Here is a 25,074-nt window from a genome sequence, read left to right as displayed (position 1 = left end):
CAGACACCTGCTATCCACCTCCATCTTCCTTTACAGACCCTGAATCCGCTGAGGCAACAGCAGAGGACACTCCTTCTTGCGTCTGGTAAGTAAAGGTTGGACCTTCCTCTACACCTCAAGTCCACCTTATTGCTCTAGAACTTAAGGATGGGACTCAAGGTCTGGCTATTAAAATGAACAGATCACCATGAAGCAGCTAGCTACCCCAGCACCTTAAGACCCTCAAAGGTGATTTGCCGCACTTTATAAATCTGTGTGTGATTTATTGAATTCTGCTATACACACAGCACCATGATGCTATTTCACTATTTCACTATTCAGTCATCAACCTGCAGCCTAACCTGGCTATTCACTCAACACCATGCTGCCTACCTCCACTATACACACAGCACTCTGCAGCTTAGCTCCTTTATACACATAGAACCCTGCAGCCGAACACCTCCATACACAAAGCACCCTGAAGCCTAACTCCACTATATACACAGCACTCTGCAGTCTAACTCCACTGTACACAGCACCCTGCTGACTACCTCCACTATACACACAGCACTCTGCAGCTTAGCTCCTTTATACACATAGAACCCTGCAGCCGAACACCTCCATACACAAAGCACCCTGAAGCCTAACTCCACTATATACACAGCACTCTGCAGTCTAACTCCACTGTACACAGCACCCTGCTGACTACCTCCAATATACACATAGCACCGTGTAGCCTAACTCTACTCCAGGCACAGCACACTGCAACCTAACTCCACTATACACACAGCACCTGCAGCCTAACTGCACTATACACACAGAGCACTGTGAAGCCTTCCTCCACTATATATACAGCACCAGCAGCCTAACACCACTATAGACACAGCAATATACAGCCTACTTCCACTATACACTAGAGATGGGCAGAGTAGATGGAGTTCTACTATGGGCATTCAATTTTGAACCAATAGTCATCCTGCTGCTCCTGTTTCATGAATGGTGTAATTGTGTGGTATAACATTTTGGTTCATTTAAACCATGTTTTGAGGTGAGAGACTAGTCCTTCTCACTGTGACAACCGCACCAGCTGCACTGAACACACGTTCAGCAGGCACACTGGTGACAGGCAAGCCAGATACTTTATTGCCAGCCTGCTGAGCTCTAGCCATTGGTGCATCTTTCCATACCAATACATAAATGGATTTTGATTCACATAGACTTCTTTTGGATCATCCAGATACTCCGAGAGCATCCTGTGGATGGTCATTGGTGCTGGACTTGAGCCCTGCCAATTGAAACCCATACAATGCAGAGGTTGGGTCCGGTCACTCTATTGCTATTTTTGCTTGTGTTCAGGTTGATGGTGTTGTTGGCTGGTGCGAGACAAGACTGCCTTCTCTGGAAGTTGAAAGCAGCACACCAGAACTGCAGGGTGGGACCCGAAGTTCCAGCAGTTCTTCCAAGTCTCTGGCTTGCTCCACAATCAACCTCTTGTATTTTTACAACATCTCCTTTAGAAAAAGGAATGAAAGTGGTCAGAATTTGTTTGTACCATGGATAAAGTAGTGTGGCACAGATGTACTCTTTAGACTATATAATGTCTTGTTGCAGCCTTGTATTAGAAGCCAAGCGAAAGACTAAGGTCTCATCAAAGGTATGGGCTTCTGTGTTTTCATTAACACCTGTGGGGGTGAACCTTTCTGAGACCTTCTTTATCTGGTCTTGTAGGAGATGCAAACATGGATAGGTTGGTCCATCATATTGTCCTGCTTGCTAACTTCCTGTGTGAAAACCTCAAAAGCGAGTAGCATCTGTGTCAGGTATTTGACTAGCCCCTTTTTGTCTGCATCCATGGTAATAGCTTTCCCAACTGCATCCCCTCCTCTTTCTATGACATAGTCATTGATCTGTTTGTACTGCTCAAACAAACATTGCAACATGTAAAAAGTGGAGTTCTAACATTTTGGCACCTCCTGTATCAGGGCTTTAACTGGTGCTCTATTATAATGCTGAATAATCCGCAGCTGCATCCGGGCTTTAAAAAATGGCTGAAATGAGTGCAGATTCCTCTGCAGGTGGTCAGTGTGTTGCTGACTATGTCTTCCTTTATGAGGAAGTCTTGCACCACCAGGATGATGCAATTGGCCAAACACCGGACCCTCAAATAGCTTCCATCTGACATGGCCTTGACTCTGTTACTGCCATTGTCTGTGGCAAAAAATCTAATGCTAAGACCTCTGGGTCGCAGCCATACATACACCTTGCTGTTAAATTCCTCCAATATGTTTATAGCTGTAAGTGATGGCAAATATGGCCACTGTTGCATGCCGCTGAACGTTCCCAAAACATTCTTCAAGACCAAGACATGCAGATACCTTTTGCTTTACCCCTACAAAAAAGATCCAGTGTGCAGTGATGCACATGTAATCAGTCACCTGACAACTGGGCCTCATATCTGTCAACAGGTGAATGGTGTGAACAACCCTTTGCTGCAAGGCTTGTCCAACCAACTGCAGCACATCATGATGCAGCGCTGAAACAGCCACTCTGGCAAAATAGGTCCTTCTTGATACCTTTCATTTCAGGCAGATGGCTGCCACAAATTCTAAGAATTCCACTCCTTCCACAAAAGATAAATGCAGGAAGTCCAGCACTAACATTTTTGTAATAGTAGCCCGGATTTTCTTCTTTTCTTGGGGCACTGACACAGGTGTCTTTTGAAAAGTAGATGCTAGTGGTAAATTCAATGTGCATCCCAGTGGTGGGGCAGACACGGTATGCCATTGTGTCTCCATCTCACTCTGGGGCATATTTATTAGTAAAGTGGAGAATCGTGCCCTTAAGCCAAGAAGGCTTCAGAAACACAGAGCTGCACCATATTTACAAGAATATGGTGCAGCCCTGCGTTTCCCCCTGCGTTTGCACTAAACTAAGCTGCCTAACACCAATGCATGCACAGGTGCACCATAGTGCAAGGGTATCTGTGTTGCAGGGAAATATTGTTTATGTGCAGTAAGGTGTCCCTTCCTGAACATAAACAATCTTTAAATGTCGTTTTGTAACTTTTATGTGTTCTGCTCAATGCAGCACACATAGAAGTTTCAAAATGTAATTGTTTTAAATGATTGCAATCATTGGCATTTTCCTGTTTCCAAGTGTGCTGCCAACACAGCACACATGAAACAGCAAAAACGAGGAGAAATTAAACAATTCTCTTCATTTCACCAGGGTAAGACCAGGTTTTCCCTGGTCTTAATTTTGGTGCTGCCCCATATTAACGGCATCCTTGTAAATATGGGGCAGCGTCAAAATCAATAGGTGTCGCTGTGGAATGCCCACGGCAACACCTATTGCTCTCTCCTTTCACGCTAAGTGTAGTGTGAAAGTGTGTATATTTACAAGGCAGCATTAAGCCACATTAAGTGGCTTAACACTGCCTCGTAAATAAAGCAAAGCCCCTATCCCACCACAACGTCCTGAAAAGTGACGTTGTAGTGGCAATAGGGGCTTGCAAATATGCCCCTGTGTCTTCTTGTGCCATTGTGATGTTGCTGAGGTGGGTGAATCTGCTGGCACAATGCGGGGGCCAGGGCTGATTTGCATGGGGATGTCACCCTCTTCTTCCTCATCATCTTCCACTGTGATTGGACCTGCAGCTGATGTTTCCTAGCTCTCCCCACCACTACCACATTCAGCAATTATTTTTCAGGTGTTCCCCCCACTTGATTGTGTGGTGTTTTTTTATATTGGTCGTCTGCCCTCCAGTACCATAATGTGTACCAGGATTATCTCAACCTTTATTTCTGCGGCAAACGGTGCATACTGCAATCCCTCTTTGCGAACTGTAGAAAAGTCTCAAACTGGGGAGGAGTACTTTTTTACTGTGTCAATACCTGAGGAAGCACTGGAGGCCACGTCATCGAGTGCCTGTCTGCTTCTACTGAGGCAGGGGTTGGTGCAGGTCTCACCTGGGGCTTTGCAAATATGGGAGCTGGTGGTGGAGCTATCTGTGCCACATCCCTTCGGAGTTGGTTGAATAGCAATGTCAGATTTCTCTGTCTCACCTGCACCATGACTACCTTGTCATCGTCATCCTCCTCTTCATACCTTCCCTAAGTCTAAGTCTTTCTGAAACTTTTCTTTTCCCTTGCCTATCATGTTGTCTCCTAGTCTCTGTCTGTCGGGGTCCACTCCGTGTCCCTATCATCATCATCAGAAGCGGTGCTTGGAGAAGATGGTGCTGCAGTACCCTTCCTTTTCCATGTCGGAGATCTGGGAGCCAATGATTCTAAAAGAGGAGGTTCAACTTCTTGCTCTGAAGGAAGCTCAACCTCCTATTCTGCTCCAACATCAGACATATATACTATTGCTCGCAGCAGCAGCTGTCCACTTTGCTGTGTTTCCTGAAACTACTGTGTAATACTTTGAGAAAGGGACAAATCCAATTCAACATCACTACTAGTCGGCACTGACATGATTGCACTGGCTGCCTCACTGACAGACATGGTCCTGGGCTTCGGTTGGGGGGAGTGCTGTTAGCGTAGGATGCTGCTCTCAGCTTGCTCGCTGGAGGCCAGTGAGGCCGGCACAACGTTCCTCAAAAAGGTAGTGCTCAGCACGCCAGTGGTGGAAATCTACTTCTTCTTCTCCCCACTAGAGACTTTCTTGGTAGCACCTTTCTTTGGGGCCACATTGAAGCTGTCAGTCGGCAGCGACACTTAGCTTCACAATAAGCTGAAGAGATGAATGTGTTGCGTAGTCCGTCACGAGTCACATCTTGCACACAGGCCTTCTGTCTGGCAGTACTGTGGGTGATGGCTTTTCACTTGTGCACCTATAGGCAAAGGGGCAAGAGTGTTCCCTCTCCTTCCCCTCTCTGTGTGTATAACACACATTCAGGCACTTGTGGCGAACCATCTGGACTATTGCAATGCCCTTCTGAATGCAGCAGATGATTCTTATTTAAATAGACTCCAGGTGGTACAAAACACTGCTGCCTGTCTTGTTAGGAATTTACCAAATAGAACTGCCTCCCTCCTCCTGTTCCGTCAACTCCATTGGCTGCCGATACACAAGAGAGTGAAATTCAAGATGTGTTGTATAGTACACAAAGCTTTGAATGGCAAAGGTCTCGCCTACTTAACAGAAAAACGTATCTCTTACCAGCCGAATAGAGCCCTTTGATCAGGAAAGAAAATCCCTGCTTGTCATTCCTCGTTTCGGGAAAGCCCATAAAGGTGGTAAAGCCTTCCTATATTTGCCCCCCCCCCCCGTACTGGAATCAGCTACCGGTACATCTTCGAAAATGTTCAGACTATTTTCTCTTTAGGAGACACCTAAAAACAGAACTCTTCTGAGTTTAGGTCTCTGGGTCTGTAGTATCTGCTATGCTACCTATAGCGTGGAGACACCTCTCCGTGGGGGATTTATGCTCTCTATAAATTAAACAAATAAAATATATTAATGAACCCCACCCAAAGCGATTGGAGCACTTTACATGAGCACCAGTTGCATTACAGATGGACAAATTCCTTTTTTTAGGCACTGGTAGATTAAGTGATTGCCCAGAATCACACGATATTGAGCGTCCCTGCCAAGACTTGAACCAGGTTTCCCAGCTTCAAGGTTATAATCGCTCTAGCCGTTAGGCCACACCCTCTCACTGTGTCAATGGTTTGTGTAATTCAGTTGCAAACCATTGATCTGTTACCAACTCCCAAATGGTTTGCCAAAAGGATTGCCTGCTCTGTCTGCTCTTACTGACATTTTTACAAACTTTGTTTTTTTAAGTATTATCAATTCCTTTAAGTAACATTGTCTGAGTTTAAATTTTTTCTGTTGTTTTTCTGTTGTAGAATGCAATCATAGGAAGAGTGGTTCTCAGACCCTCAGACACAACCATCTCTGTGATTGCAGCTGATCCCAGGAGGGGTAAAAAATTACAATATGCCTCATGTATAACTATTATATTAATTAGGAAGGTTGTTTGATGACCCCCTAAAATTATTACATTTTTGAACCGACCTCTTAATAAAAAGGTTAACTTTCAAAATAAAATTCTTGTTGCAAAAATCAGTATGCAATTTGCCACCGTTTTTATAACCAGGATATTGGTACACCTGACCCTTTGCACGGAGGCCTGCTGTGACAGCTTCTGGCACATACATGGGCTCAACCTGTTGGACGCGCTGCACTCACCTGAGCTGTGCCCCAGCAGAGCCAGGAGGAGCAGAGCGATCACAGAACTCATCTTCTGCCTTTCTTCTCCGCGCTGAAAGAGTTCCAGAAGAAGCACAGAGAGGACTCTGTGCTGGGGTTAAAAAGGCCTCAATTCACAGCCCATCCCGGGGGGGGGGTCAGTTGATGTCATATGGCGCGGTTACTAAAGCCTCGCCCATGTGATCTTGTTTATTCAGCTGACTGTGTATGGCCTCTGTAAACTGGTGCTCCTTTCATTCTGCTGTAAAGCACTCTGGCTCTACCTCCTCCCAGCGCTGGGTGTGGGCTGACTAAATACCTCTTAGTACATCACAAGAAATAATATGTAATATGCCCTAGTGCCCAGACATTTCACACCAAACATGTACAATGCAAAACACTAGTGGTTAGATAACACAGGTTCAGTGGTGTAGGGGTCGTCAACCTTTTCTACTTCTGATCAGTGGAAATCCTCATGAGTTTCTGACGGCCAAGTAACTCGAGCTTTGTCACCAGACTCCCACTCGCCCAGCTTTAGTGACTTTAAATGTCCAGTGAGCCCGACACTATGGTTTGAACAAAATACTGTGACTAGGGGCAATATGATGGGGCTGCCATGTGTGTCCGGGAGGGTAAGGTCTGTGGGGATGTATGAACATGTGCGTGAATGAATGGGATATATGTGTATGGGTGACTCAGAGCCTGTGTCATATGTACTTGTGGGACAGGGCCTTACGCCATGTGAGTCACCGTTACTTGTACAACACAAACATACAAATATTTTTTATAACGGGAGATAAGTGATGAAAAATGTTCTGCAAAAATGTTAATAATAAGAAACATTTGTCTGCACTTGAGGGAACATTTTTCTGCACTTTAGATTTCTCCCATTTAAAAAGGACTGTATTCTTCAGTTATAAATAGGGCAGCCACCTGGAGCAAGATTCCTGCTGTGTGTGAATGCGATATTCTGAAATGGGAGAAGATTCAACTCAAGAGCTAACTTTATGTTTATTTGCATCACATACAACTCATCATTTCAATGTGCTCCCTTGTCCAAATGTCTTTACAAACAGCAGCCATATTACTCCCACTGACCTGTACGCATGGTGCCATATTTATAACAGGAAACTACAATCATGTGTTTAAAGGTAAGGAATTTAAAGTGGAGAAACATGCTTCAAAAAGAATTAGGACTTAATTGGCTCAATTTAAAGTAGAGAAACACATTAAGACAATGATTTATAGAAAACAAATTCTTCACTTTAAATTTCTCCCATTTAAAAGAAAATGAATGTATTTTTCTGCATCAAATATGGCACTGTGTCTGCACTGGGAGAAAGATGTCTGCTGTTTGAAAATGTGATATTTAGAAAGGGACGTTTAGAAAGGAAGACATTTGAAATGAAGAGTCAACATAATGATTAAGTTAACTCTTCATTGTAATTTACTCTCATTTAAAAGCATTCAGAAATATCATTTGGTTCTCGTGCTCCAATATTGAGTTGAGAACAACTTTTATTTAAGAGTCAAATACCTCAGTGCTTCAGTTCTGAACCACAGTGATGCACATGGGCCATAAACCTGAGTGGAGCACTTCTCTTTATCTGGCTCTGCTATCTGCAGCCTGATAATGTCAAATAAACATAGCCTTTTTAACTTCAAAAGTAAAATACAGCACTTATGTATTGCAGTTCTTAGTTAAAATGAACTCAATGCTGGGGCTACTCGGAAGGTTTCTACCAGCTTCTGGTAGCTTCAGAGGGACTTGTTGAAGACACATGCTCTAAGCTCACAGGAATTCAAATCATATTGGGTGGTTTTAGAGGCCTAAAAAGGGTTAAATTATATCCAGGTTGAAGTACAGCACATAGAGCCATTTGTCTTTTCAATTACAATTGTTCAGAGGATAATGGAAAGGAACAGCGAGTGACTCTTCTAAGGTCAGCGCTGCACCGCCAGGTTGTACCAGGGAGACGCGCGGATGCACACGTAGGCTCAGCAGCCTCTGAGGTGGTCTGTGGGACACAAAGACCGCACCTCAGGGATGTATGCATCAATGTCTCTGGTTCAACTCCTACTGGGGAAACTTGTTCCTTTATGCTACATAGGGTATTAACATTAGCACCTTTCAGCTAAATAAAATAAATATCTCCTTTAAAGAACTAGGAACTGCTTTAGGAAATAGGCAGGGAATTAGGCTGCCGTCCGGCACGCTTACACTTTTTATGCTTAACAGTTTAATTGGCAAGCAAAGGATAAAAGAGATTTTGAACTAGGTTGACCACATATTAGGATCTATTCACAAATGTAAGTTACATCAGTGTTTAACTTACACGTCTAACTTTACTTTTACATGTTTGAGCAACTTTATTGCTTTTTGGTAGTCACACTTTGTGAGTGTAAAGTTACTCAAAGATGTAGACTTATATGTCTCCACCCTGTCAGTTTAGGGGGTAGAGTCAGAATACTTGCAATTTTCAACCATATTGTTACTACAGGTAACTTAAGACTAGATTTTTTACGTGGCAAAACGCCCACACTTGTGGTAGAACCTCCTCGCGTAGTACTGAGAAGTTCTACTTGGAGTATTATTTGAGGAGGGTTGTAAGAAATTGTTTATTGGTTGAGGTAGGTGATACTCTTCTCAAGAAACAACCCAAATTCTTGCAGGGGTGAACCACAAAAGTCGCTTAAATTAACCTGTGCTTAAACCTCCAGTTCCTTGGTGCAGACGCAGCCAGGCTTAACTTAGAAAGACAAAGGTTCCAGTGGATAATAAGGAATTAATATAAATGATAATACTGCACAGTCGCAATAGCACTGTAAGGACTATGGTGTCAGGGGGCAAAATAAATTCTCTACACAGTACATTCGAATAATTATTTATGAAAAACAGCAATCAGTATATACACTTCATTAAATCAAAAACGCAAAAATTGTGCGTAGTGTCCCCAAGTGAAACATGGAACCAAAAAAGTGACTGTACATTGTGAAACGAATTTTATAATAAGGTACATCATTGGTCCCTCAATTTATATTTTTTGTTATCAGTCATGCGTCACCATTTTGTGCAAAGTTTAAACATAAGAGTTTAGACGTCAGCTCACATGATTGTGCTAATTAACTATTCTGCGCACTGTAGTAACAATGTTCTTACTGTATGTATATCTGAATTGTAATGGCCAACGAGTAATGTTACATCCGTGCGGGTGACAGTATTATGTAGCAAACACGATTGCACTGCTTAAGGAATTTTCAGAATATACAGGTCCACTCCACGCTTTACACTGTTCCTTATCTCCCCCAATACGTGTGTCAAGAGCCACACAAGCACTGTAAAGTATCCTAGCAATTGCAGGTACAACAATTGGAACATCATCGACATCGATGTACTAGTCCTTCCTTTACCTTCATTTCCATGATACACAGAGCAACAGAGTGCTCACAACCTCGGGGCTCTGTTGCTTTTCCTTTAGCACACGAGGGGTCACGTTTTACGTATTTACCTAACAGCGCAGCCGTTCGCAGCTACTGCACCAGAGACGGACCCAGATCCAGGGAGGGAGCAGCGTTATCCGCGGAGATTTGTCCGCCAGCCTCTGATACCATATACTGAAGTAAATGGAAATGCGCTCCAGGCATTAGGCTCAAATTGTCCCGCCCCTTCTGCTCCGACTGTGTGCTTGACACAAGCAGTCTCTCACGCCATATTATTCCTCTACTCAATAGCTATTCTACCATGACTTCACATACTGTGCACATGAGGCAATACTGAAGGAAGTCTGCACATCGCAGCGTTATCAAGACCCTAGACATCGAAGGAAAATCACGGTCCATCTCGTGAGGTATGCTTATCACCCATACGAAGCACTATGTCCTCTGTGCTCTACAGTGTATCCAGTGACATTGTGTTTTCATGCAGTATGATTATCTTTTTCTTTCCCTTATTATATGAACCAAGAACCCGGCTGGGTACTCGCGTGAGTTCATTTTCTCTCCTTTTCACTTTTCCACAAGGCACCACAACGTCACTAAGAATAAATTCGTAACTCAGGTAATGAGTGCACATTCAAACCCTTTTCATAGTTTCTCGCATCAGTGGCGGTATATGGGCCTTTTGCTAATTTTTATTTAATTCATTCTAGATGTCCCTGCATTGACAGTCCTGAAGAGACCCTACAATTGCAGAAGGGTCGAAACGCCGTCGACAAGTGTATAGGACGGACCATTGCCCAGTCTGCATCATTGTATATGTGGATTGTCCTCAAACTGTATCAAATTGGCCGTTCTACATAATTTTATGGAAACCTTGTATTATAAAATTTGTTTCACAATGTACAGTCACTTTTTTGGTTCCATGTTTCACTTGGGGACACTACGCACAATTTTTGCGTTTTTGATTTAATGAAGTGTATATACTGATTGCTGTTTTTCATAAATAATTATTCGAATGTACTGTGTAGAGAATTTATTTTGCCCCCTGACACCATAGTCCTTACAGTGCTATTGCGACTGTGCAGTATTATCATTTATATTAATTCCTTATTATCCACTGGAACCTTTGTCTTTTTACATTACGTAATACCCTGGTTCCTTGTGAGTAGGGTTCCCCTGTTGTTAGTAGAGGCTTAACTTAGAGGCACTTTGTTAGGTATTTATACAGTATACAAACAAACCATTTCTATATTCTCTATGAAAAAGGAGGCAGGAAGAGTGAGTAGTCACTGGTTCCTTGCTGTGTAGAACACCACAGTGTGCAAGATGTTTTATGGTGCAGGTAGTTTCAAACTTTCCTTATCAGGACTAGTCGATATTGTTCAAAATCTGCTTGTTTCAATGCCTTTTCTGAGCAAAAGAATAAGAAGTTGCTTAGTATTCAATTGGGCAAGCGACACTGATACATGTCACACAGGTACCTTCAGGTGCTGCTTAAGCAGATCCATTTGGCCTCTCTGCGGCAATCCAGGATGGCGGCTGCCAAAAGTGCCACAGTTGTTGAGCGCTCTAGTGTTCTGCCAAAGAAAGAAGTGTTGGGTCTATCACGCTCGCGCTCTATGCGCACTTCAACCGTCTTTCCTCAAGGTGAAGCAGCGATTTGTTCCTGCGCATATCGCTGACTGAATTTACATCGGGGGGGGTAGCGTATTCTCTTCTACGCTGCTTTGCCTGTCGACCTCAGTGAATATCCATTTCCAGATGAAAAATCGTTTTCCGGATTTCCAATTTTTGAAGTACTGCAGTCCATTAAGCTGGTTGAATAACTCAGTTAAGAGACATTTTTGTTTTGAAGAAGGAAGCCAATAGAATTTCGAGTAAGTCTGCAGTTTACAGTGACATTAGTCTCCTCACTCGCAGGCACTTTTGTGAGAGGGTTTCTGAAGGCAAGCCTGTCTGCGCTCGTCCGCGCCCGTTCACGCCCGGACCGTGCCCAGCACCAGAACCCCTGGTCCCCGCACCCGCCACGACGACCACCACCGCTACGATGCCAGCACACTCCACGCTCTCAACCCCGGACGGACCCACACCTGCTTCAAGGCCGCCCCGAAACGCACACACGGTCCCTTCACCTGCCGGAACTGCACCTACACCAGCCTCAGAGCCGACAAACAACCCGCCAAGAAAGACCTCAACCACCTCCGATGCATCCTACTGAACACCCGCTCGGCACGCAAACACGCAGTCGTGCTCTGAGACCTGCTCGACACATCATCCCCAGACGTCACCTTCCTGACAGAGACCTGGATGAACGACTCCTCCGCACCCGACATCGCCATAGCCATCCCAGAAGGCTACAAGATCCCCCGCAGAGATCGCACCAGCGGAATCGGAGGAGGAATCGCCATCGTGCACAAGAACAGCATCAGGGTCTCGACCAGCACCGACGACACTCAGTACCGCCGAACACATGCATTTCCAGATCCACACAGACCCAACTCCACCCTCAAAGGCACCCTCGTCTACAGAACCCCCGCACCCTGACCCCAGTTCAGCAACTCTATCGCCGACTTCATCAGCATGCACTCCCTGACCTCCACTGACTACATCCTCCTCAGAGACCTGAACTTTCACATTGAGAACAACAACGACAGCAACTCAACAACCCTGATCGATAACCTCGCCAACCTCGGACTGAGGCAACTCGTCACAACGCCTACCCACTCTTCAGGCCACACGCTTGACCCCATCTTCTCCGCAAGCCCCCACGTCTCCTTCAGCCACACCACCGAACTACTCTGGACCGACCACCGCTGCATCCACTTCTCCTTCCAGAAACCCACCACACACCACCACACCCAACAGATCCCTCGCCGCTGCCGGAGAAAAATCACCGAAGACCAACTACACGCAAACCTCGCTCTCAGCCCATCCACCGAACCCTCCAACACTGACGACGCTGCCCACAGCCTCAGACGCTGGATCGACGACTGTGCCAACACCCTTGCCCTACTGAAGAAACCCCCCACAGAGACACCAGCAAGAGGGCCAGCTGGTTCACCCCAGAACTCCTAGCCTCCAAGCGAGCCTGACGGAAACTAGAGAAGAAATGGCACAGCGAACAGACTCCGGACAGCCACGCAGCCCACAAGGACGCCACCTGCAACCACCATCACCTCATCAGGACTGCCAAGAGGACCTCCTTTAACCCCTTCAGTGCCCACCCCTTTCCCCGCCCTGTGCCGGCCGTTGCATTAGCGGGCGGGGTTTATGACGAGCTGGTCTCGTCATGGGCATAGCGCAACCGCGGCCCATGACGAGACCAGCTCGTCATGGGTATTGAAGAGGTTAAAGCCCGCCTCGACAACAACGCACACAATAGCAAGGAGCTCTTCAACATCATGAAGGAACTCTCCAAACCAAGCTCCGACACCAATGACATCCCGCCGTCGCAAGCCCTGTGCGACTCCCTCACCACTTTTTTCCACCGCAAGATAGCAGACATCCATGACAGCTTCAACACCCAGACAGCCCCAACAGACAGCAACACAATAGACTCTCCGCACACCATCGACCACGACCCCCTGCTAGCCTGGACCGGCGTGAGCATCGATGACACCATCTAGACCATGAGCACAATCCACTCCGGTGCCCCGTCAAACCCATTCCCGCACCACATCTTCAACAAAGCAAGCAGCTCCATCGCACCCCACCTGCGCAACGTCATCAATCTCTCCCTTGAGACTGCAACCTTCCCAGAGAGCTGGAAACACAACGAGATCAATGCCCTACTCAAAAAACCCAAGGCAGACCCTAGAGACCTCAAGAACTTCCGGCCCACCTCTCTGCTCCCGTTCCCGGTCAAGGTCATCGAGAAGATCGTCAACAGACAGCTAACCCGATACCTAGAAGAAAACAGAATCCTGGACCCTTCCCGCAGCAACCACAGCACCGAGACCACTCTCATCGCCTCCACCGACGACATCATGGCCCTGCTGGACAACGGTGAGACCGCAGCCCTCATCCTCCTGGACCTCTCCGCCACCGCACACTATGCGCACGCCTCCACACCGTAGGGATCCAAGACAAAGCCCTGGAATGGGCCACCTCCTTCCTCTCCGGCAGAACCGAGAGCGTCCGCCTCTCCCCATTCCGATCCAAAGCCTCCGAGTTTATTTGCAGTGTACCCTCAGCCCGACACTGTTCAACATTTACATGGCCCCCCTCGCACACGTCGCCCGACAGCACAACCTCAACATAATCTCTTACGCCGACGACACTCAACTGATCCTCTCCCTCACCAAGGACCCCATCACCACCAAAGCCAACCTCCATGAAGGAATGAAGGCCGTCGCCGACTGGATGAAGATCAGCCAACTGAAGCTGAACACGGACAAAACGGAGGTCCTCACCCTCGGCTCCGACCCTTCAGCCTGGGACGACTCATGGTAGCCTATGGCACTGGGGGCAGCCCCCACACCCACCGACCACGCACACAACCTGGGAATCATCCTCGACTCAATGCTCTCCATGACCAAGCAAGTCAACGCCGTCTCCTCCTCCTGCTTCAACACCCTCCACATTCTCCGCAGGATCTACAGGTGGATCCCGACAGATACAAGAAGAAAAGTCACCCAGGCCCTCGTCAGCAGCAGACTCGACTACGGATACGCCCTCTACGCGGGAGCCCCGACCAAGCTCATCAAACTACTGCAACGCATCCAAAACACCTCGGCACGACTCATCCTCGACGTACCATGCCACGGCCACATCACCCCCCACCTGAGAAACCTGCACTGGCTGCCCGTCAACAAGAGGATATCCTTCAAGCTCCTCATCCACGCACACAAGGCACTCCACAAGACCGGCCCAGACTACCTCAACAGACTACTTTCCTTCTATATCCCCAACTGCCAGCTCCGCTGACCTCGCTCTCGCCACCGTCCCATGCATCCAAAGAACAAGCACCGGCGGGAGATCCTTCTCCCACCTCACCGCCAAGACCTGGAACACCCTCCCACTGAGCCTACGACAGACCCAAGACCTGCTGACCTTCAGGAGGCTACTCAAGACCTGGCTGTTCGATCAGTAGCGGCCCCCCCCTCCCAGCGCCTTGAGACCATCACAGGTATGTAGTGCGCTCTACAAATGTTTGATTGATTGATTAATTGAAAGACAAGAACCACTTAAACTCTGAAAGAAGTGAAGTGGAGCTACAATTACTTGCAACAAATATTTTCTGAAGTCAGCATTGAGCTACTCTGCTAGTTCAGTCAACCCTCAATCTTCGTAAAAAATTCTGTAGATATAAGTAGCTATTTTGTGGTTCTGATCTAACCTGCTGGCTTTAATTCCCCACTTCTTCCTACATGGTTGGCTGTTCGGCCTGGACTACTAAAAGGACTGCTTTCACAGCTCATTCTAAGCCTGGTCTGCTGATTCTAGGGTAGGACTAGCCCGCTCTCACAGCCCATTCTAAGCCTGTGCTGCTGATTGTAGGATTGGACTAACCCGCTCTCAAAGCCCATTCTAAGCCTGTGCTGCTGATTGTAGGATTGGACTAGCCCGCTTTCAAAGCCCATTGTAAGCCTGAGCTGCTGATTGTAGGATTGGACTAGTCTGCTCTCCCGGGCATGTCTTCCCTACATTCTTGTGAGGCAGAACTGGACTAAAGTAGACACCTTTGTCCAGACCATCTCCCAGAGTGCCCACACTGACAGGCCTTACTTGTTCAAATAACTGAAAACAAATGCTGCTAGTCCTGTTGATTGCCACCACCCTGTGGCCCCACCCTTCCTATCCTGGGTAGTTGATTACACCTAATTTTTAGTTTTATATAGCGCGAACAAGACCAGAGACATCGGGTATCAGAGCGCTTTACATGAGCACCAGTTTTGTTACAGATGGACACATTCATTTTTGTTAATCACAGGGAGATTAATCGGTCTGCCCAGAATCACAGGCTGTTGTGCTCCATTGCCGATACGTGAACCTGGTTCCCTAGCTTCGAGGTCGACTGCTCTAGCCATAAGGCTAAAATACTCTGACAACCCCAGCCACCCTCCAGCATTATTGACTCAGCCATGTCCCGGGTTCCATATGCTGAGATGGATTACCCACTGTAGATAATGACACATAATAGGCAGAAAGTATAATGGACATTGCTAGTTGGGGATTTATGATTTGCTCACCAAGTGGTCATGCTCTAAGCAGATGATGTGTGTCAATGGTCAATGACATGCAGCTGTCTCTTGCGGGTACAACTTCGTTGGTGGGCATTTGCTACATGGCCCTCAGAGGAACCAGTTGTCTTTGGGAATAGTGTAGGAATACTCTCTGTCTCCTAGCCCATCAGAGGACCCATTATTGTGTGAAATGTTCCTTTTATAGCATCGCTGTCCATCAATCAATAGAAAATACAATGGCAACTACATCAAGAGGGGAGCTGGGCAGAGCAGAGGCAGCTGTACGTGTGCTGTGATGCTTTGTGCTGGCCGCTCACACTTCTGGTTCTAGTCTCTACAGGGTGGAGCTGGCAGAATTATGCGGTTGCACAATGGTCCGTGAGTGGCACTGGCGTCCTGGGGTTTAAGCTGGTTGGTGGCGAGGTAGGGGAGGCTTGGGCCACTATTGATGCCCTGGTAACTGGCATCAGAGTGTGACTGGCATTCCTGCTCCTGGTTACACAGCTCTTGCTTGGCTCTCAGTGCTCTAGCGATCATTAAGGAATGCGTCATTGAGGAATGCACCTTGTAATCTATAGAGATGCCTCCCTGTAATGCATAATGCGGTCCAGTTCTGCCCACCAGGCTCTTTTTATGGATTATTATGCAGTCAATGGGTAAGACCATCCTCTTGCTGACCACTCATCATGGTTATTTCTCTAATGCTTGTCCTGGGATTGGTCTTCTGTAGCGTGGTCGAGCAATCTTCATGTGGGAGGGTATGGATGCTAGGGTTTTCAAACTGGTGAGTAGTCGCGCTTTACAAGACACTTGATTGATTGATTGAATATTCAAGATATAGGACATGCCATTTCACCCCTGACACCATGTTGTTATACCACAGATGTTCAATCCTTTATACTAAACTCATTTTACTAAATGGACTAACCTGTCATAATCCGGACAGTGCCCGGCCTGATATTCTCTTGACATTTCCAATGCTGTGTTTCCCATGCGGAGGCTTTTGGTGGTTGTGTCCCCCCCTCTCCATCCTGCATTGGGATTTCCCAGAAGCCTCCTGTATTGCATATGAATTACATAATCTGCAACCACCTAATTTTTATATTGTAACAGCAAGGTCCCAACTATGCTGAATGCAAATAAACTGAAAATGAATCAACACTCCATTGAGCGGTATGTTTGTGGTAAATATTTCATTACCGGTACTATTTTTTATGCGGTAAAGTCTAGTAAGAATAACTCAGTAAATATAAGAGGCAGAATCCGTGGTATTAGAGGTTCTAAAAGACTTTATTCCTTTACAAAGGAAATACAATTCGAATTGCAGGCTTCTAATTCCATCACCACGAAAGTTCAGGAAGGAAGGGCAATACATTATTGACAGGTAATGGTATTTATATGGAAAGTATTACATTAAGACAGATGCAAGAGGCGTAACAGCTGATAATACAGATAAAATGTGCATACGTAACTAAAAAAGGCGGACATATAGGCGTAACTTAGTAAACGTCATTATACATGATGTCACAAGTGGGTGGATCCATAAGAGAATCCTGCAATGTCAGCAGAAATATTTGGCAGAGATGCGCGCGCAGCCGCATGACGTGTGATTGACGTGCAACTAGAGGGTGAAGGGGACTTGACATTTAGCTCTACATGTGGAGACAGAAGTCTGGGGGGTCATGTCAACCTAATCCCAAATCATATCTAATATCCTATGTTTAAAGAACTGTGTTATCCAAAAGGAAAGGTCTCTAGGATAGAATCTATTCTATACTGACTGTTAGTGCGTGTACAAGCGTCTAAGTGTCTACATGAGATGCGAGGGGGTAGGAATATTCCATGGTAACAGGGGCTATGAATTACTTGCATGAGGACAGCGAGGCCTGGCCCTTTGCACGGTAGCTGGAGGAGTGTTTACCTAAACTACTAGACAGGAATGCATCGGATGAGGAGCGGAGCAGATAATCTTGAAGGTGAAATACAGTTTTTGGCAGGCAAAAGGCTGGATCAGGCACCGTTAGCCGCGCAGGGAGTAGGACAAAGTTCATGGATACAGATGCAGGCTCAGACTAGAGCTTTCAGAGGCAGAAGGCAGGAAAAGGCTTGATGACAGAATTCTGGGCCTACTCGCCTGAATCTGTAAAATGTGGAAAGTGAACCACATAAAGTCGGTGGCCTTTCATACTTAGGAATGGAATATCTGACCCATTCATGGCGGATCTGAAAGAGGACATGTTGACGGTGGACGCACATATATTTGCGTCTTCAAAACTGGAACTGGAGGGAACATACATGTACTTATAGCATGCACATGGAGCCGTTGGGGTCTACGATAGGGGACATAACTGATCACAAAATTCATATTTCCTCATTCCCTCCTTGTCCCCTACGGACCCTCCGGAGATATCGATCTTCATCAATCCATCAATCTGTTCATATAGCATCATTTGTTCTTCTTTCTTCTTCCGGGATCTTGAACGAAAACTTGGATGTGGGATACACGATGTGGCACACAGACCACAAATCGCTGGCCCACATTGTAGACATAAGCAGCAACTGAATAGTATGAGAAAGCCAATACCTAGGAAGGATAGGATTCTCCATCCCCAGGCTGACAACACGCTCCAAAACCAACAGGACCAAGTCCAGGTGCCTGGACTCTGGTGTATCTGGCTCACAATCTTATGAAGGCGAGTTATGGCTTTATATACTGACGGCGAATTTTCTGGTATGAAAACGCAGCAACTTGATCCGATGACTCTACAAGCTCCGCCCCTATCGGCCAAGATGACGTCAAGGACAAGACGATTTTGAAGCACAACAATCCGCATAGCAGACTGCTCTTCTGTTAAATTGCCTAAGGCGGAAGTAGTCTCGTTCACTATTGCTTCAAGGGTTCTAGTTAATCTACGTATTAGCTTACTATTAGTGACTGTACCTATATAGGGAAAGAAACCTTTATTGAAATCTGTGTATTGCTCCCATGCTGTTTCAGTGTAATCGACAATTGGGAGATCTCTCTGCTGTCTATTGTGTACTAAATGGGTATTTCTGTGATAATCAGGAGGGGCTAGGAAAACAGGTGGTAGAAGGAATGCTATGTAACAGGTACCATCCCAATCTAGAGGTAGACGTATATATGCGGTCTGGCCACATATGAAGTAGGAATGACGGGAAGCTCTAAATGTAGACTTGCCTTGATCACTGAATTTTATTACAGTGGTGCATTTACTATGGCCCATGTGTATGGAACCATTCTTTCTTACACATAATTCCCCTTTTACTGGGAATACTGACATGGCGGGCAAGATTGGTGTAACTTCAGATTCAACGTTCAGGATCATGAGGTTAAGTGTAAAATTACCTAATCCATATACTTCATTTTCTAGATCAGTTCCTGTTCTTTTGGGAAGTCCCTCCTTGTTAGGGTAGCAGACTTTAAGCAAAACTAGGTTCAGGTTTCCCCATACCCAGTTGTCTTGATAAACTGCGGAATTTGAATCTAGGGAATTAATCAAACTAAACCATGCTCCACAGGAGCCATTGTGTGTGAATGGATATGGAAAGAGGGGCAAAACTCCCTTATAGTTCTGATAGGGAGGGAGTCGGCCACATATCCAACAATTTGTGGCATTGCTGGTCTGATGGGAATGATGTAACATACTAATGAATGTGTTGTTGCGCAGCGCAAATCTATAGGACAACTCATGCGGAGGTAATTCGCTAAAAGAATGTTCTGCAGTTACATTGTAAGCACGCTTAAAAATAGGGTAATACATGTGCAATAGTATACTGGAAATGATGATCAGAAGACTTAGAAAAAACAAAATTAATAATGTTACTGTGCAGTGACTACGAAGTGATTTACAATACGCATGTTTTTTAAGCTGCATCTGTTGATTTCTTTCTCTATTCCGGTCTAGAGGATACATGTCAGAGACAAATTCAACCGATTCACCTTGGAGAGGACTTAAACAATCAAATTGTCTGACTTGCTAGACCTTAATTTCAGTTTATAAAGTTCCGTTTTTGACTGCTCAACCAAGGGGACCTTTGAGTCTGTCTGTGAGGGAATGCAGGGTTGAGTATTCACACTGGATGGTAGTCCATAAAATTTCTTGATATGACTCGAGTGCAACCACCCTTTACGTCCCTCGATCTTCACGGCTGTCCTTGTGGTTAGTAGAACAAGCTTTGGCGATTTCCACCTAGGCTCCAGTTGGGTCTTCCGGTCGAAATTCCGGACCAGAACCAGGTCGCCTGGAACCACGTCATGGGGCTTCACCTCAGTATTATCGGGAAAAGCTGCAGCTACCTGTGAACGACAAGATTGTAGTGCAGACATCAAGGAAGCCAGGTTATCTGTCAGCATATTACAGTCAACATCAGTGATTTTGCGAGGTATAGGCGTCCCCCACATATTTGGTGGTCTACCGAAGATCACCTAGTACGGGGATAGCCCTGTTCGAGAATGTGCTACCATTCTCATGTAAAAGAGCGCAACTGGTAAGGCTACTATCCAATCGACACCTTTTTCTCTACATATTTTGGACAATCTAATTTTCAGAGTTTGATTATGGCGTTCCACGAGACCTGCTGCCTCGGGATGTCGGACACAGTGGAATTTCCATTGGTAGCCTAACAAAAGGGAAACGTGTTTCATTAGTTCGGATGAGAATAGCTGGCCGTTATCTGAGTAGACAACACGTGGTAAACCGTACCGTGGGAAGAATTCTCGAACTAACTGTTTGGCAGTAGTCGGGGCAGTGTAATCTGAAACCGGGTAGGCTTCTGTCCAACGAGAAAGAGCACAGACAATTACGAGAACATATTTGAATCCTCGACATCGTTCCATCTGGATATAATCCATCTGGAGGACTTCAAAAGCATGATCGGGAGATTGAAATCCACCCTGCTCTACGGGGATGCTTTTACCTGGATTAAACTGACAACATATCATACAGGTACGAACTTTTTGTTTAGCTGCGGCTCGTAAATGTTTGTTGAACCAGATGTGTTGAATGCTGTCTAGCATAGCTTTTTCTCCTAGGTGCGCTGGACTATGTATTGTGTTAATGATGACTTGAACCATGGAGTCGGGAAGAAACCATATAGATTTTTCCTTCGTCATCCATCCTTGATCCGTTTGGATCCCTCCTAATTCAGTCCATTTCTTTATTTCTTCTGGTGTAGCATGTGTCTGTATGTCAATTACATCAAGGGCGGGATCCTTAACTGTCATGCAATGTGTTGGTGTCGGAACTATTGTCTTTGTCGTGTCAGTTGTGTGAGTCTGATTCTGAGCAGTCTGTTTAGCTGTTCTGTCAGCTAGGTCATTACCCTGAGAAATGATATCGGTAACTTTCGTATGAGCTTTGCATTTCATAATCGATATTGCAGTAGGTAGATGAATCGCGTCTAATAGGGCTTGAATGAGGGGTCCGTGTTGGATGTGGGCACCGTGAGAAGTTAAATAACCTCTCTCTCGCCACAGTACGCCGAAGTCATGGACGACTCCGAATGCATAACGTGAATCTGTGTATATGTTGACTTTCTTATCTTTGGCTTGAGTACAGGCTTGTGTCAGAGCGATGAGCTCTGCTGCTTGAGCTGACAAAGTGTTAATACAATTTGTTTCAATGACTTCAGTGTCTGTTGTGACTGCGTAAGCGGCCACTAACTCTCCTGTACTTGTTCTCATACATGAACCATCTACATACAATGTCAAGTCTGGATCTGACAAAGGGATATCTGTCAAGTCTTGTCTGGGTTTCGTCGTGATAGTAATGACTTCGACACAATCATGTGCCAATGGATCTGTTCCGCCTACTGGCAACAGTGTGGCAGGATTTAACGTATTACAACGTCTGATTTCTATGTGTGGCTGAAACAATGTCAATTCGTAACCAGTGAGTCTCGCTATAGTCAAATGTTGTGTTTGTGTGCGGTTCAAGAGAACCTCTACTGCGTGTGGTACTTGTACTGTCAATTGGTGTCCTAACACTATGGCATCGCTTTGTCTGATTGCTAAAGCTGTTGCTGCCACCGATTTCAGGCACGCAGGAAGAGCCTGAGCTACTGGATCTAATGTACTAGAGAAATAAGCACATGGTTTGTGTGATCCTGCTTGTTCCTGAGTGAGTACTGACAAGGCAGTACCGTCGCGTTCTGTAACAAAGAGTGTAAACTGTTTACTGTAACATGGTGTTGCTAAAACAGGTGCTTGGCATAAAGCTTTCTTTAAGCTTTCAAAGGCGTGTGTATGTTCTTGAGTCCAAGGGAGGACAGTCGATGTGGCTGCCTCCTGTGTTGTCAACTGGATGAGTGGTTTTGCTAGAAATGCATATTGAGGGATCCACTGCCTACAGTATGAAGTGAGACCTATAAAAGCCCGCACCTCCTTTTGTGTCTTGGGTGGTGACATGTTAGCAATTAACTGGATACGATCAGGTGTAAGCTGTCTTCCCTCCTTGGACAGCGAGTGCCCAAGGTAAACAACTCGCTGGACACAGAATTGCAGCTTAGAAGGGGACACCTTGTGCCCCTTGTCGGCCAGAAATTTTAAAACCGTCAGTGACGCTGTTTCACATTCAGGTTCGCTTCGGGCGGTGATCAGCAGATCATCGACATATTGAAGCAAGGCAGTGTTAACTGGCATGTGGATACTGTCAAGTTCTCGTTTCAGTGCTTGGCTATAGATGCTGGCGCTTTCTGTAAATCCTTGAGGTGCGCGTGTGAATTTAAAACTTCGTCCATTTAAACTGAATCTGAACAGGTATTGACTTTCCGGATCTATTGGGACACTAAAGAAAGCATTCTTGAGATCAATTACAGTGAAGAACGTTGCTTCTGAGTCAATAGCTGTTAGTAATGAAGAGATATCTGGGACCACAGGGTATTGTGGTACAATACATTTATTTAATTCGCGCAGATCAATAACTAATCGATATACTGGTGGTGCTTTTGGATCCGTTCTTTTAAGAATCGGAATTATCGGGGAATTACATACATTGGAGTCGGTTTCGACAACCACTCCTTGTGCAATGAGCTCGTCAATGATTTGCAGCAAAGCCACAACAGCATCTGGTGGTAACTTGTATTGTCGCATTCGTGGTAGTACTACTCCTGTTTTTAGTGTGACACGATATGGTGTAATGTTCATGCAACCAACATCAGTGGGGCCTTGTGCCCATAAATGTGTAGGTAAATTCTGCAGCCGGTGATCCATGTCTCTGGACACGTAGTGACCTTTAAAGTCACGTAAAAATAATCGTACTCCCTCCGGAGAACAACATATTATAGCTCCTAGAGCTTTCAATGTTTTTATACCTAACAAGTTTTCTGGACATGATTTAGTAAGCAATAAATCTGTAGTACGTGTCAATGGACCAACCGTGAGTGGAAGAGGTTGTGTTACATCATTAATTATAGGTTTTCCTGAGAATCCAAGGGAAATATTTTGTGAGCCTGAGAGGGGTGCCCCTGGAACTTCACTGCGTCGTATAGTTGTTCTGCTTGCCCCGGTATCAAGTAAAAACTTTCTGTCTTCCCCTAATAGTTCACTATGTACATAAGGTCCCTCTTGATCTACTGGAACCTCAATAAGGGGTAAGCCAACTTCCCTCTCTAGGCTATTTCATGTGTATCGCTGATAATCGGGATAATCTGCTTGTGCATACTGATACATCTGTTGCGTTGTTGCTTGTGTTGCAGCAATAGGCTGCGCTTGTGGTGGTGCCACGGTCTGTTGTGGAGCTGCCTGTTGCGGAGCTAGTTGTTGCGGAGCTGACCTAAGTTGTGCCTGCTGAGGGATTTGTTGTTGATTCTGATCCTGTCTAGGTGGACGTGGTCTCTCCTGGGTTCTACCTGTGGCAATATTATGTTTCAGGACTGGACAATCGTGTATATAATGACCTTGTTGTTTACAATAGTTGCATGTCCCTTTCGTTGGACCTGCGGAATCACCCTTTTGATGACCATCAGCTGGAACTGACTGAGCAACAAGCATTTTCATTTTTGTATCTTTCATACGTCTTTGTTCGTGTTCTTGTTCTTCTCTAATTCTATTGTGGTGATATTGTAACATCTGTAACATCTGTGACGGGGTATTACCTTGCCAGGTACTCTCAAATTTCAATACTCTATTCTTGACTTGTGGTAGGGAATTTTCAACTAATTTTGTCACAAACAGATGTGGATATGACTCGCTACTTGCTTTTATGCCACTATTTATACCAAAACATTTTTCAAATCGGGAATAGAAATCACTAGTGTCTTCATCTTGCTTTTGTTTACAGGCTGAGATTGCACCCCAGTCTTCCTTTTTCGTAGTTAATAAACATGGCAGTACCTGCACTAGTAATCCTGGTAATGCTGTAGTCTTTTCCCCAAGCCCTGCTCCTGCAGCTCGGGCCCTTTCTTCGTTTTCTAATGCTGTCCAATCTATCTTTTGGTCTCCCACCTCCCATTCCTTTTCTTTGAGTTTCTCGTAAACACCGGCGGGTAATAGGACTTTTAATATTTTCATAATGTCGGGGTAGGTATACTCTCCCATGAGTAACATGTCTTTTATCTCATGGTGGAAACCTGCTGGATCCTTGTCATGGCTGGGTACTACTTTCTTCATTTCTAATAATTCAATTTTAGTTATAGGCGTGTACACAAACACGCGTGTAAAGTTATTACCTTCACCTCTGATTGGGTGTACTTCGCGTAACGGATTCTGTCTATCTATGTGATACATTTTTCTTCCCATAATGGGAACCGGAACGTGTTCTGGGCATACGAAAGTTATATACTGGTTTCGAAATTCTAGAATTTCTTTAATCAAATCAGTACCTGACCCTCTCCATTTATTCGTGAGTAGTTCTGTCAATATGTCAGGTAAGGGTCCTGGATCGGAGTGTTGGCTTTTATATAATATAAGGAGGTGTTGAATCATGTATATACTAGCTAAACGCTGTTCGTATGGGGCAAGATTCAGAAACGTGTGTGCTAGTACATCATCAATGTATTCGCTGGGACTGTCAGCCCATTGTACTGCTGACCTGGCTAATTCTTGTTCGTCCATGGAATCGAGCATGTGGTACCCCCTTCGATCTCGGAGTAATTTATCAGCGGCTTGGAATAGGTTTTCAGGGGATCTTGTATTTAACATAGGGTTTGGAAAATGTCTATTACATTCTGGACGTATCGGACGTATCGGATCATTAAAGCCTCTAGTATTATTATGGGGTCTTCCTCTACCTACATAAGCTATCGTTTCTAATTG

The 25,074-nt window shown here is 45.4% G+C and overlaps 1 protein-coding gene across 1 annotated transcript in view; it reads right to left on the bottom strand.

Moving 5' to 3' along the window:
* Positions 1 to 6,315, bottom strand: part of LOC146808656 (fish-egg lectin-like) — a 110,716-nt gene extending 104,401 nt beyond the window's left edge. The window contains exon 1 of the mRNA XM_085615451.1: positions 6,178 to 6,315. Coding sequence (XP_085471577.1) covers positions 6,178 to 6,229 — 52 coding nt within the window. The 5' untranslated portion in view covers positions 6,230 to 6,315. The remainder of the gene's footprint in view (positions 1 to 6,177) is intronic.
* Positions 6,316 to 25,074: the final 18,759 nt, after the last annotated feature.

The sequence above is a fragment of the Triturus cristatus genome, chromosome 7 (genome assembly GCF_964204655.1).
Source record: "Triturus cristatus chromosome 7, aTriCri1.1, whole genome shotgun sequence".
NCBI lineage: Eukaryota > Metazoa > Chordata > Amphibia > Caudata > Salamandridae > Triturus > Triturus cristatus.
This window is presented reverse-complemented; position numbering and strand designations above follow the sequence as displayed.